The 15247-nt window shown below is 35.2% G+C and overlaps 1 protein-coding gene across 6 annotated transcripts; it reads left to right on the forward strand.

Annotated features, from left to right (window-relative positions):
- Window positions 1-10027: 10027 nt before the first annotated feature.
- LOC113717398 (transcription factor bHLH49) lies at window positions 10028-15234 on the forward strand. 6 transcript variants are annotated; one of them, XM_072071062.1, is made up of 9 exons: window positions 10028-10350; window positions 10911-11958; window positions 12082-12306; window positions 12424-12489; window positions 12586-12654; window positions 13048-13119; window positions 13223-13423; window positions 13617-13704; window positions 13825-14447. In XM_072071062.1, the coding sequence occupies exons 2-9, from the start codon at window positions 11056-11058 to the stop codon at window positions 13860-13862; spliced, it is 1662 nt and encodes a 553-aa protein (XP_071927163.1). In that variant the 5' UTR covers window positions 10028-10350; window positions 10911-11055; the 3' UTR covers window positions 13863-14447. The 6 variants fall into 6 exon arrangements, with proteins under 6 accessions (XP_071927163.1, XP_071927164.1, XP_071927165.1 ...); XM_072071063.1 differs by having other exon boundaries at window positions 11035-11958; XM_072071064.1 differs by lacking the exons at window positions 13617-13704; window positions 13825-14447 and adding an exon at window positions 14926-15234.
- Window positions 15235-15247: the final 13 nt, after the last annotated feature.

A 15247-nucleotide genomic window follows, 5' to 3' on the forward strand; every position in this document is an offset into this window, starting at 1 on the left:
CAGTAGTCAGTCCACTCTTCCAAATTTACTACATCACGAGCCTCTTGAGCAAAGTATAAAAGCTACTCCATTGGCTTCTCTTCCCACCCATCTAAACTCTATTCACCACAAATCACTATGAATTTACCTTGCTACACTAAAGTCTAAACTGAGATAGTGATTTTGCTCTATCAAATTAATAAAAATCTCTAAAAATAGCTCTTTTCCTCCTTGTAATGAACCCTTTTTTATTCTACTTTGAGAAAATTTCGTTGCCATATTAAGGTATTGGTCGAGGACTACTCTCAATTTTCAATTAACTTTTTTTATCTTTTCAATCACCTTTTTGTCTCATATATATTAAATCATAAGAAGTATATTCTGAATAATATCTCAAATAATCTCCTATCCAAACACATTTGGAACCATGTCTAGGGAATTTTGGAGTTCCGAAACTTTTGATTTGTACTCTATTCCCGAAACCTTAATTATAAAAAAGAGTAAGAAAATCTTGCAATGCAGACAACGAAAACAAATATCCTATACCAAGTTGGGCCTTCAACCCAATGATTTCTTGTCCACATTGGGCTCACTGATTTCCCCAGACCCGATTTTCTTGTTTCCCCCCCCCCCCCCTTGAATTACTATTAATTTCGTTTTGCATTGTTACAATAAACTCTAGAACAAATTAACATCGTGATTTTTTTTTTCTATCAAAACAATCGAAATTTTTTTTTTCTATCTAACCCGCCTCTTTTCCAAGATCATTTTTATGATGTCTTTTATGTTTAGCCCAATTTTTTTTTTTTTTTTTGCAATGCCACACTTAATTTGTACAAATTTTCTAACTTAACTGGATTTGGTTTCTTAATTATTTTTTATTGATTTAACTGATTGTGATTTTCTAATTGTCACATCCTGTACAAATTCTTATTTATAACTGAATTTGGTGATGACATTTGTACAGGTGATGAATCTACGAGTATTTTATTTATATGCGGAATGGTAAAAGGGCCACAGTTATCTTTTTATTACGCGAAAATTGGCAAATTCATTGGAGTGTAATATCTTCCAAAAAAAAAAAAAGGTGTAAATTCAATTAGGTTTACGAAATCGAAAGATCGGGAAATATGTCACGAATTGATGAAAATGGAAAATCTGAATGAGGCAGTTTTACGATTTACTCTTTTTTGTACTTAAAATTATTTTTATTAGTTTAAGCAGTTTAGCTACACAGAAAGAAAGTTGGAATCACATGTTTAGGGTATTTTCTGGTTCCGAAACTCGATTTTTATAAAGTTTGTGCAATCGAAAAAACATTCATAAATTAGAATGAACTGATCGACAATTGTATTGAAATATTTTCGTTTGGATGCACGACTCATGTACAGAAGAGTTGGAATTTACAAAGTTACATTTGGTACATATCCCATGGAATTTTCATGGATTATGTCATAATCAACCTCTGCAATATGTCCATTACAATAATGGAACGACGTTCAAGAAAATGGCAAGAGATGAATTATACTATTGGGAAGAAAAAGTAGTGGTGGACACCAACATGATGCTGCCAAGCGCATGCAGTTGGAAGTTGTTGAATAGGAAATGGAAAATGGATTCACATTTCAAACGATTTTTTTGTTCCTAAAACTACAAGTAGATTAATTTGTCATGTTATGGTAACGCATTTTTGTTTTCTTATTTTGTGAGAACGAACTTCTCAAATGGGGTTTACGTGTTTAATAAACAAATAATGAACTTGATTTTTTTAACCCTGATAAGAAAGACGCTAGTGTCTATGGAAAATGACTAGAAAAGTGTGGATAAATTAAGCTCCTAGCTATGTTATCCAGAATGGTGAAGGTACGTATGAATCAGTCATTTTCATCAGAGGGTTCATTTCACTTTGATGAGACATGCACCCGACTTGTGTTGTGTCTCGGCATAATCTATATATGAAATCTTTGGACACTTAGGTACTAATTAATTAGGACAAACCACAACATTCTTGATCCTCTTTTAATTGTACTTGACTACCACTAAGCAACAGATCGAGTACGTGCAAATGACTAGCTAATGAAAGAGAGAGTAGAGTGGGGATTTTGATGTTTATGGCTTTATTCCACAACGAATTTAAAACCTTATCCATATATAGAATGAGAGATTAGAACTCTCTTGGTGGTGTTCCCTTAGTGTCCGTCCTTTTCAAAATTGAAACCCTTTAGGGAGATTCAATGAACAATACACGCGCGAGTTCAATCTTTTAAAGGTGCAAATTCTATTCTTCATGCAGAAGCTCGTGTACGTAGAATTATTAATTTGTGCGTCGTCTCTGAGATTAATTAGAAGTTCATTGTCATGAGTAAATCAATCCACGCCACATACTGACATACAAGTTGCAAGATATTTCTAAAGTGAAAAAGGGAGGCAGAGTTAGGCATGAGTGTATATATCTTGTTGTTTATATGGACAGGAGGGAGACATATAAAATGTAGGAGGGGTCAAAGCTAGGAAGATATATCCCGTCCATATTCTTTTTTCTCGAGTCAAGGAACAACAACACACATACAGTTAGATTAAACACTTGATGGGAATCGAAAGAACGGTCCAAACGGACAATCTTAGGAGGACCTACAAAGCAACCGGACTCAGTCAATTAATAATTGAACCGACCACCTATGGACCTTAAACCCAGAAACTAATGCGCCACGATCTCTTGATGTGGGACGGACGACCCCGAACCCCCCCCCCCGGGGCGGGGCGGAGCGCACCTTCGATCTCGTCCATATTCAAAGAAGCAAAATTTTGATGATAAAGGAAAAGGACTGGCTAGATGAAGGTGGGTTTAGCCAAAAGTGAGCAAAAAGGAGCTGCTGAAAGAGTTTGGAGACAATCATATTGATATCTCATTTAATGGTATTCCATCACGTTTCCATCAACTCTACAGTGACATCTGGAGATATTTCTATTTGTTTCTCCTTTCCCTTTCAAAATGTACACTTGGCTCCAGGGTAAATAAAAAAAAATAGGGCATTGATCTCAATAGCTCTAAATTGACTGAATTGATAAATATAGGGGGGTTCACTATACCATCAATAGTTAACTTCCAAGGGTGCGAACACAAGTAAACCAATTCTTGCCGTTTATGTTGAAAAAAAAAGAGTCATTAGAACTTGTCTGGCGAATTACAGGTCGTCATATTCTAGATTTCATGGCTTCTATATATGGTTGGAAATTTTTACTTTCTTTTGTTGGTAGATGATGACACTTTCCCGCTTGCAATGACTATATATATAGGAAAGCCACAAAGTCAAGCTAGTGAGTTACAGTGCAAAGTGCAGGAAGACAATTCTGTATCTGTTTCCTTCTGAACCGTAAAACTGCTCCAAATCAACATATTATGGTTAACGTGGATGCACACATCCAAAAGGGAAAGACTGACCAATTCAGATAACCAGCTGCTAAATCAATTTTACTAATAAGTAATGTTAAGTGTGTGGATTTTGACCCTCCAATGCATCTGTCCAGTTTAGAACAATCTTTGCTTCCACACGAATTTAACAGTAAAATAAGACAGATTCCGGAGACTTTACATGCATACTCTTGATGAGTTATGCTGGTTTTTCCAACCAAATCGCCATTATAAATATACGATACAAAATAAGACAGTTTAACTGCGCTCACATAACATAGTTCTGTTCTTGCTTGAAAATTTTATGTCTCCCGCAAATATTGTAAAAAAAGAAAGATTAATCGTGTTTAATTTTATAAACTTCGAATAAATTAATATGTACTTTTGGATACTAAAAAAATTCGGAGTGCTTATCAGTTGATATGATTCCTTTTTCTAATATTATTAGCATACCAAACATAAATGTACTCGATACATTAAAAAACTCAATAGGAATGATAAAAATGAACAGCATATATGGCAGTATGCATGCATGTAGGCTTCCACTGATTAAAGCGCACGACCAACTCTCTTTTATTAACAATTGCAGGGCATGCAAACACACACACACACATAATCACAAAGGGAGAGTAATCATCAAAGTGCAGTCCTTGATTCAACATATAGAACTCCAAAGGCTCTTGTCAAGAGATCTCGAATCCCCGACTTCCATCCCTTGTTGCTTTAGAGGAGGGATTTGGTTCTTGCGTGATAAAATTTTGATATGGTTTTGAGTCTTTTTATAAAAGAAGAAGAGAAAGAAGCCATGCCAACCACGAAACAACTCCTCACCAGCAATACAAAAATGTCTTCTGTAAATTATTAAAAGATTTTACTTTGTACTACGCCAATCAATAGGTCTCCCTCTGAAAGGGCACAAAAATCCACGTGCCAACAGTTGATTGGTGATGTTCTTAGCTTCCATTTTATTCTAATAGAAGAAAAGGGTAGTCCTAAGGAATCTAGTACCCTTTTCTTTACCGGGCTGGGGTTAGGTTGATTTTTCATCGTCTTCTCCTTTGGACTATCCTCTCATAGATTAATTGATCTTATTCTGTCATTTTACGTTGTTTCTTTGACGGGTATAGCTATCCATGCAGAATTAAATTGTGTTATATCTCATTCGACCAACTAGAAAACAAGAGACGTACGAAGTTATTTTATGCCTAAACATCATCTAATTAATGAATAGTTTGCTTCAAACAATACCTTGTAAAGCCAACCCAATCAACATAAATCATTTTCACACCTTACATCATCAGTAATCTAAGGCTTAAGCATTCAGTACAAAGCAAATTGCGGAAGAGATTCCAATATTCTAAGGCTTAGGTCTTTGCGATCTCAAGTACCGATGCCAACTAGCAACTAATAATGGCAGAATGGAAAGAAGGAAAAAACTGTCCGAGTGTGTAGGATGGTCAGAATAACTTTTACCAAATATTCTTACCAATTTGAACCAAATTAGATTAATTGCATCACCTTTTATTATCTCAATACGTGCTAGTTTTCTTGTTAATGACTCGTATAATTTCACAGATATACCGACTTAGTTGTGTTAAAATAGTCAAGCTAACAAGAATACGTGTAGTAAGTCTTATAATGTGCAAGATATAATAATTGCATATTTTTCAAATCAGATATATCCGTAACTCGTTCTATATTATTAGTTGATGCAGTTTTTTTTTTTTTTTATTGTTTGTCAAGTAAATCGTGTTGAACGATTTTCAATTAATTTACTAAAAAATAAAAAAAAAACTTGTACCGTACCTTAATTTGCTCATTACGAGGAACAACTACTTCGTTAACCTTAATAAAATGCCAGTTCAAACATAAGTGTCAACTTGGTTTAATTGGGACATTTATTTACAATATTATTATGTCTTGGTTGATTATATATTAGTTCTTGCAGTTTTTCTTGGAAATGTTACCGAATCCTGCAAAAAGCTTGAAGCAATGATAGCCAGCCAACAGCATAATAGAATCAACTAAAGATCAAAGCAGTTCGCAGGGCTGGCAGTTTGACTCTGGGGAGGCTGAATTCATAATGCATATGCATGCAATGCATTGTGATCCTCCGCCAGCTAATTATGTAATCAAGGTTCTGTGTTCAGATTTATGTGAAAATTAGATCTCAAATAATTCAAGCTTAGATGCAGAAGTATCTCTTTACTACATTATTAATTATCATCGCCTGCATGTTCATATATATATATATATATATATATTTTTTTTTTAAAAAAAATAAGATTGTCCCGGGGACTTTTATTAGCGAGAGCAATTTGGAGTTGTATTAATTACGATTTGGATCATTCCACCCCCTTAAACTTTCCAAAATTTCCTAATTTTCACACAATATCAACCCAACAACCCACGAAGTTTATCCGACCTGGTGACCTTTTCTATGCTTATATTGCATTGGAGTGGAATATCATGTGCCCTTATTTGAAGCAATAGTGTTGGGGGGAAAATGCATTATCCCACATTTATATCATTGATAAGGCATATTTCTTCTTTTCTTGCAATATTTATGCCTTACGTGGTACATTCAAACTCAGTTCAGCACTTAAATTTAATGTATACAAATCTTAATATATTCAGATCGTTTGATAACCAAAAATTAAACATTTGAATTAATTAAGTGGTACTAAATTTTCTAAACAAATGTTGCTCCCGAAATTAAGTGATAAGTTATTCAATTATCGTTGAATGCGATATGCACTCAAATGTGTATTAGATTTAATACTTAACAATTCAACAACTTAATGGATTTAAACTTCAAATTTCAGATTTCAGTTTTCAAACTTCAGTTTTATCAAATGCACCGTCAATTTCTGGTTGTTAGGAATCAAAAGAAAAGACAAAGTGGGAAATTGTCTTTCTTTTTCCAAGGGAATTTTGTAATTGAATCCTTAGAATATAGTCCTTGAAAATTATTACTAACTCGAAAATGTTTCTGCATGAGACTTGCAGCATTGAATTCCATTCCCACTACGCTGAATACCTTTCTTCACTTCTTGATGCGGCCTTTTGTATCACTGTCTTTTAATGATATTTAAGTTAGTTTTAGAACAAAACCGCATTACTAAAAGAAAAAATTGTCCGCGTGGCAGGAAAAGGAAAAAAAAAATATCAAACAATACAATTTAAATTGAAATACTAATTAGCTTCAAGGAAACATGCTGAGCAAAATCTGAAAATATTTTGTTTGGATAGTGAATTATTTGGGAGAAAATGACTTGTTTCATCTCTTACATTTCGCAAAAATATTCTTTTTATCATTCACTTTTGAAATGAAGCAAATTCCTCCTTAACATTAAAAAATTGAAGCTATTACGTCCATGAACTCAACTTTTAATCTGAATCAAAACATCTAATAACCCAATAATATATTTTGGAGATAGAATTGATAAATCACTCGATCAATTCCATCACATTCACATGACATTTACTGAACCAAAAAGGCAAAAATTAAAGAATTATAACATAAAAGGCCGTTCTTTGTTTTGAAATAGTTGGGTTTCTTTTCTGGGTAAATTTTTTCATACACCGTTAGTGTGTACACTTGCGAGTCTAGATATATAACATACATATAAAGTTTAGCATTTAAATTGAAATTGAAATGATGTGATAAGTATTTAGACCTATTAGTGTATACAATGACAATGCAGGAAAGATTAATCCTTCTTTTTTATGTTATGATTTTTTATTTTTTATTTTTGAATTCATTAAATTTCACATGAATATTAAGTTGAGTTAATCAAGTGATCTACTAATTATACCCCCAAAATTTGTAATCGGGTTGTTTGGTGGTTGGATTCAGAATGAAAATTGATTCCAAGCATGTAATAGTTTCAGTTTTTAAACGTCAAGAACGAATTTGCTTCGTTTTAAAAGTGAGGAATGAAAAGAATATTTTCGTAAAATGAAGAAATGAAACCGGTCATTTTTTTAATTATTTGTCAAAATTTATTTACTTGTATCATCAACATATTTTCCAATCACTTTTTCATTTCATATATATCACATAAAAAAAGGGTTGCAATCTACTATCCAAATACATTTTAACTCAATTTAGTGGTTGGCATTCATTCAAGATTCAATGATAAAACTGATATGCAACCTGACTCCCTACAACCCCATTAAAGAGACTGAGAGTCTGATACTGCCTGTCCTTCAAACCCTAAGTAACACATTGCAAAAGGCCAAGATGCCCTATCTAATAAATTCATGGCAATCTCTGCCGGCACAATGATCATCAAAGTCAGTGATGAAAGGCAAAATAAATCCATACAGGGATTCTACCAATAAAGGCCTGGAACTCCTAAAGTACTACGACTATGAAATTAATTGAAAACCATAAATGTTTCAAATATCTGGTCCCACGATTTTTTTTAGCATTAATTAGTGCAAAGAATTGAAGTTTTCTATACCAGCTTAAATCGTAAATTCTTTTTAGTTTTTAATGTCATGCAAGAAATCCTCGTTTACTTTATTTCTATACCCTCTCCAGTTTCTACTATGCTTGGAGTCCTTCTAGCTACATTGAAAACCCACATCTACAAATCATAAACATTATTGTTTTTCAGAAAGTGATGGAAGATACAATGGCAATTTGTCCTCTTTTTTTTTTCATATTTCCTTTTATGAAGAAACATGATGATTCTTGCTATTTCTTTTCCTTCTCTGTTCCTTTTTACGTATATATGACATTTACCACATGGTCATCAACAAATCATATGGGTTGTATCTTTCATCACATTCAGGACGATTGCAACCATTTCATTTCATTCCCTGTAAGATCGATCGATGTCAAGGGGCTGGTGCTTTGTTATGCAGTGCCAGTGCTTTGTTATTTTGTCATGCTCTTGCAAAAATCATAAACAGGAGGAGATAAAACTTCTGCTGTGCATTCTTTCCATAAGCATGCTAAAAGTTCTAAAATTTAACAAAACTACGTGCCTTTGCATTTTTTCAAGAGTTCTGAAAATAGTACTACAAGAAAAATCTGTACAGATTTTGTTCAATAATTTTTACATATTCATGCAAGAGTTCATGGCTGCTTTTCGGGGTAATGGGGTGAAAGTAAAGGACGTATGTTCCAGGACTTTGCCTAGGCTATGCCATGACAAAATGTTGCAACAAATAATTTATGTCACTCTTCTATCTTTCGTCCTCAGCCTCTCATTGCAATTTTCACTCTTTCGTCTGCCGTAGACCAGAAGGAAGCCCCACTTTTGCTCGTCAAAAATTTGCTATAGCTTCCAAATCAAACCTGAGCCATGAAGAATGCTCCCAAAGCAAAGGGAGAAAACAACTCCATATGCAGTTCTTTTTGCTTTTACCTCCCAAACTCAACCGTGATCTAACCAGTTCAAAACTCGAGAAATTAGTGCTAAAAGAGCTTGAGCTCAGACAAACACTGCGGGAACCATTGTCACACATATATTGAAAAGGTTACAATTTTCATCTTAAATAGAATGAAGGTACGTAGTTGATATGCTATTTGTAACAAGAAGAACCGGAGAGGAACACAAATAAAGCAGAACAGGATAAATTTATATAGTATAAGTTAGTCAAGTTATCAAGATGGAATATACTATACACTTATAACAGAATACTGGACCTCGTCCAGAAGCAACCCAAGTGGCAAAAGTGTATGTGAAGACTGAAAACAGGCAACTAGCTAAGTAGTAAAAGACTAGAATAAACTATAGGTGTCTTGACCAAACAAACACAGTACTATTAAACGTTATAAGCTCTGCTCCCAAGGAGTAAATGTGATAAAGTAAAGTTAATATCTGGTGAGGGTTGGCAAATTGTCAGGTGCTAGCTCAATCCAGTATTATCGCCATTAATAAAAACACAACCTCCAACTTAAAAGTAAAACATTACACACTATAATGAATCTTACCAAGAAAGCTTGGATTCTCCTACTGTCAAACAAAATTTTTAATACTAAAAGCAAACACGTACGAAATTGCAAAGAAAATTGTTGCATCTAAGGAAAGCTAAGGTAGGCTTTATCCCAGAATCATAATCATCGTACATGAAAAATGATATTAGCACTCACCAGAAAAATTTCAAGTACTCCATTCCTTCTTTTACTTTAGATGAAATTTAAGGAGTACTTGAGAAAGAAAAGATCCAGTCTCAGTATCCATTAATGCATAAAGAAAAGATAGCTGCTATTTCTTCTCCTTTTCATACTAGGGGACCATCAAAACTAGTACGTTCATATGCTTGCCCGGATCCTTTAGTAATAAGGACCAAACTCGTACATGTAACAAGAATAAAAGGTACGTGACCTTGGCTAGCATTTAACTCCAGCATTTGACTTCTCAAAATGCAAATTTGGTTTTTTTTTTCCCCCTTCTTCTTTTGTGCATTTGCTGAAATAACATTTAAAATTTGCAACGTTGTATTACTTTGGAGAAAAGCCATTTGAGGTAAAGACTAATTTTTAGCTGCCCCATAATCAAAATTCTGATTGTTTAATTTACTTGTGGCAATTTTTTAACAGTGGCAGTGGCGGTGGTTAATCATCAAGAGCACTTTTTTTGATGCAGGCGTGGGTATAAATGCAGGACCTTTGCTCCCAATCTTTCTTTCCTTTTCACTTCCTTCAATTCAATTACCAAATTTCTTCTTTTTCTCTCTCCTTCCGTTCCTTGACTCCTCAATCTGATCATTATACTTACTTCTTACACATTTTTCTCTCTCCTTTCCACCCATCCTGTAACTATCATCTTTGTTGTTCAAAAGTTTGAACAGCAGAGTCCTCAGAATCCCAGAACTTTAAGTACTAAATTTCAAGAAAGTAGAAATTTTTTTTACAAAATAAAGGAAAAAGTCAGCAGTTCAAGATTAAGGTATGCAGAGCGTATTACCAAAAGTATCAGCAGCTCAGAATCTGAAATTGGGTATCTTTCTTTTCTCACACCTTTTAGTTGGGTCTTTCTCTGTTTCAGAGCTCTGTTTACTTCTGACTAGGGTTTCTGCAGTGGTTGAATGAGTATTCATTGTGCCAAAATCAATGTCTCTGCGCAATTAATTGCTTCTGCTCACTTTTTTTAGCTTTCTACTGAGCTGGGCTTTTCTTCCTTTCTTGTTTTGGATATCCAGGAGTTTCTTTAGTGCAAATTTATAGGGACTTCTGGAAATTCAGTGGTTGCTTTGGAAAAACCGATGTTCTTCTATATGCCGTTCTTTAATATACTTTTTTGTTGCACGGACTCTTTCCAAACATATCGTTTTGTTTAACTCTAACTCATTGGTAATAAATGTAAGTGTGCATTTGGGATCATTTTTGTTTGCTTCATTTCAGCTATTTGGACAGGTTTAGTATGTACCTATTTCTCTGTCTAAATTTAGTAGTACTCTCCTATTTTTTACCATGGTTAGTTGAAATTTTTATCTAGTTGTTGAGCTAGTTTAAAAGGTTAATGTAATTTTTTTTTGTTTCACTCTTTGCTTATGATAGGTCTTTTTGTTGAAGAAAGTGAACAAAGTTGGAATTTTTAGGGTAGTTTTGTAAAAATCAAATCTTGCTAGTCCTATCCGATTCTTGAAAGAAAACTAACTGCAACGGATTGTTATTTGCCAAGTTTGGAAGTTCTTCAAGCATAATGGATATGGCTGAAAAGGATAATATTGGACCAGAGAAGAGGAATGAAGATCTTCTGAACTACCAATCCTCGAATATGCCTTCAGAATGGCAATTAAGTGGTAATTCCCTGTCCAATGCATCCATGGGATTGATTTCTTCAGGCAATCTGGAGCAACCTTCTAGCTCCAATGCTGCAGTAATTGATTCATTGTGTCCTACTATGTGGGAACAGTCATTGAGTGCACAAAATTTAGGTTTCAATGACAACAATGTTCAACATAATACTAGTACTTCAAATGCTTTGGGGAATAGAGCAGGTGGTTTGGGACCTCTGAGAGCTGGTCTTGATAGTTTAGTTGGTATGGGAATGGGATGGACTCCACCTAATGCAATGTTGAAAGGGGGCATGTTTCTACCAGGTGCACCTGGGTATCTTCCTCAGACTTTGGCTCATTTTCCTGCTGATTCAGGTTTCATTGAAAGAGCAGCGAGATATTCGTGCTTCAGTGGTGGAAATTTTAGTGAATTAATTAATCCCTTCAATGCATCTGATTCAATGAATCCATATGCTGGGGGGCTGGCATCAATGCTAGGATCTCAAGAGGCTTTGATGGGAAATGGGCTGAATCCAACATCTGAAATGCAGCCCCCAAAAAATGAGATGAACATGACTGAAAGTTCCAAACATGTTTCTTTTCCTACTGAGTGTGGGCCCTCTGAGGGAATCCCTCTCAAGAATGAGAAGAAGAGTGAGAGCTTAGTGAGGTCTCACGATGAAGCTAAAGGAGGTGTCGGTGCTTCTGGCAATGATTCTGATGAAGCTGAATTTAGTGGCCGAGGTGGTCAAGAAGAATTGGATGCAGCAGATGGAGAGTCTACTCCTAAGGGAATTGGATCAAAGAAGAGGAAAAGATGTGGTCAGGTAGGATTAAATTTACTGTTTTTGGCAGTCAATGAATTGTAGCACTATAATTGCATATGTAGCATTTGCAGTATGCATTCACGCCAATTTTGCTTCCTCGTGATAATATTCTTGTTTGGACAGGATTCTGAACACAACCAAAAAAAGGGATCTTCACAACAAGCTGCTGAAGTTCCAAATGATGGTACTGAAGTTCAGAAGAAGGGAGACCAGAATCCAACCTCCAGCAAGCCTGGTGGAAAAAACGGTAAACAGGGACCTCAAGCCTCAGGTTCACCTAAAGAAGAATACATTCATGTCAGAGCAAGAAGAGGCCAGGCCACAAACAGCCATAGTCTTGCGGAGAGAGTAAGACTTCATGTGAATTTTGCATGTTTTATTGATCAATTCAATATTTGCATGCCCTTATACAATGAGAGCCTCAGCATCTCCATTCTTGAGTTGAACTAAAGATTTCACTTGTAGGTAAGGAGGGAGAAGATCAGTGAAAGGATGAAGTTTCTTCAGGATCTTGTCCCTGGCTGCAGCAAGGTTGGTGCTGTTCAAAGAATTTCATATGTTCCTATGTTGTATTTACAACTCTGCGGATTATGCTTTGTTTGTTACTCAATATTGGTTGATTTTCAGGTTACTGGAAAAGCTGTTATGCTGGATGAGATCATTAACTACGTCCAATCTCTACAACGTCAAGTTGAGGTTAGAGGATTTAAAGATTGCATTTTTCACCTACTGTTTCCCACATTTTATGTGTTTGTGAATGTGTGTTTTTTTTTCTACCTTATATGCGTTCTATATAGTCACAATTGTTTAAAGTTCTCTTGGACATGCTTTAATTGCTCCATAAGATTTCTTTCCTGCATCTTTTTAGAGCACTAATTAGTGAAATGGCTCTCTCAATCGTTCCACAAAGGTGAAAGATTTTGGGTCACTTTGACATAGTTGATGTTAAATACTACCTTTTACACGGTCATTGAGGATATGATGTGGTGTAGAATAGTTGTTAGTGCCCATGCCCATTTCAGATTTTATTTTTCTTCTACATGTTGAGGTATTATGTGTCTGATTGTATTTTCTTCTCTTTTTATTCAGTTCCTGTCAATGAAGCTTGCAACAGTAAACCCAAGGTTAGATTTTAACATTGAAGGGCTCCTCGCAAAAGATGTAAGAAAAACATCATTATGCAAACATGACATATTGATTGCAAAACTTCTTGTCTAAATTGGCATGATTTCTGATTCATACATATCCATTACCTTGACCAAAGGTCCTTCAAACCCGAGCTGGTCCTTCATCACTGACTTTTCCACCTGATATGAGTATGGCATATCCTCAGCTGCATCAATCACAGCAAGGAATGGTCCAAGCAGGTCTTCATGGCCTGGGGAGCCCTTCAGATGTGCTTCGAAGATCCATCAATTCACCTCTGACCACCGTGAGTGGAAACTTGAAGGAACCTTCATCTCATGTAAGCCCTGTTATCATAAAGCTTTGATTTTGCATTTTGCTTGTCTTCTCTTCTTTTGATGTATCGGGGTAGACTAGGTTTTACTGATAAAATACTCTGGAACAGCGGAAACTTATTTCTTCCGAGTGGGAAAAAGGCATAGACTGTGCCTGCATTCTTTGTACCCTGTATCTATACTCACAATCATTTATAGGTACCTAATGTGTGGGAAGATGAGCTTCATAATATAGTCCAAATGGGCTTAAATTCAAGTGTTCCTCTCAGCAGCGAAGATATAAGTGGTATTGGATCTCCTGATCTCACTTAAAAAAAAAAAAAAAAAAAAAAAAAAAAAAAAAAAAAAAATCTAAAGCAGTACAAGGATGCTAAACTGATCAAAGAATTAACTTCTGCAATTGTAGGGTCTCTGGCGCCAGGCCACATGAAAGCTGAACTCTGATCGTGTTTCTTAAGTTTGTAATTGGTACATTCTGATAATTTTTTAAAGAGGTCGATGAATGAGGATATCTCTGCATACCAAGATTAACCATTCAGTCAAAGGTTTGAGAAAGTACAGTTTCACCTTTTGCCATACAAAAGCCTTCCCCAAGTAGATGGACCAAGTTGTATCTTTGGCTGAAGCTCTACTACCACTATTGAAGCATCTTAAAAGCTCAGTGATTTTGTTCTTGTACGGTCCTACTTGGTAAATTATCTATTACAAAATACAGCACATCGAATCTTGAATCTTCTCCCACATGGCTGAGGAAAAGCCAATGATATTTGATAATAGCGCGATGAAGAGGAGGGGTTTTGGACCGTAGAACGTAAATTTTTGGACATTGCAAGAGGAACAGGGGATGGTTGTAAGCCTTGTAATCAATTCTGGGCGCTTAAGAAGATATTAGTTGAAACTATGCTTTAATTTTCAATTCTAGCTGGAAGAAGTGGGAAGCATTCTGTGTTGCTGACCTGTTGCCAATGAAAACGATACTAGTACATTTCTTTTGGTTTTAAAACAGTGTGATGTGATTCTATTTGTGCTCGTTCTTCTTGTTTTATTTATTTATTTATTTATTTTTCCATTCTAAATTACAAAACAATAATTGGAAATATGGTTTGTTGGTTGAGATGGAACCTTTGCCATCTATTTCTTTTTTCAGTGTTACCTTATTAATTTCGTCGTTGATGCTCTGCAGCATGAAAGTGGGAAATCTGACAAACAAAACTTCAACTGATTTTTAAGATTGACAATCTAAGTCCAGTTATCTGCTGTTGAGCTTGTCAAGTTGGTAAAACACTGGTCTAGCTCTGGCTAAAATTTTTTTGGGGGAAAAATGGCTATCCAAAGAAGGTTGCTTTTTGCATATGACAGTCATGTCATCAGAGTCATAAGATGACTAGGTACAGTATGCTTGCTGGGGTCTCTATATTTACTACAAAAGATAAGAAAGATTTTGAGGATGTCACTCAATAGGAAAACTGCTATAGATTACTGATAAGAAGTCCATACCATTCAGCAGCAGCCAGCAGCTCTGATTTTTATGAAAGCCACGATGGGTACAAGCTTTCATACATAAAAAAGTGATTCTGCAGATGTCTGTATACTGAAAAAGACGTCCAGCACTTCGGGATGCCGGATGGAGGAGGACCGGGGCCAGGAAATGTTCATCAGAAAAATTATTGTTTGGACAAATTTTGTTTAATTTCATAGGATGTAATTTTATTTGTTCCGGATGTAATTCATCTTTAACATATTGTGAGTATAGAACAAAAATTTGCGGACTTCACATATAATGTTAAAATTAATGTACAAGATATGATTTGAACCATATATTCGATCAA

This window comes from Coffea arabica, chromosome 11c (genome assembly GCF_036785885.1).
Source record: "Coffea arabica cultivar ET-39 chromosome 11c, Coffea Arabica ET-39 HiFi, whole genome shotgun sequence".
NCBI classification, from domain to species: domain Eukaryota; kingdom Viridiplantae; phylum Streptophyta; class Magnoliopsida; order Gentianales; family Rubiaceae; genus Coffea; species Coffea arabica.

Coding starts and splice junctions, on each gene's coding strand:
- LOC113717398 (XM_072071062.1), top strand. CDS start 11,056: ATGGATATGGCTGAAAAGGATAATATTGGACCAGAGAAGAGGAATGAA. Junction 11,959..12,081: donor AGAGGAAAAGATGTGGTCAG/GTAGGATTAAAT, acceptor TTGTTTGGACAG/GATTCTGAACACAACCAAAA. Junction 12,490..12,585: donor TTGTCCCTGGCTGCAGCAAG/GTTGGTGCTGTT, acceptor GTTGATTTTCAG/GTTACTGGAAAAGCTGTTAT.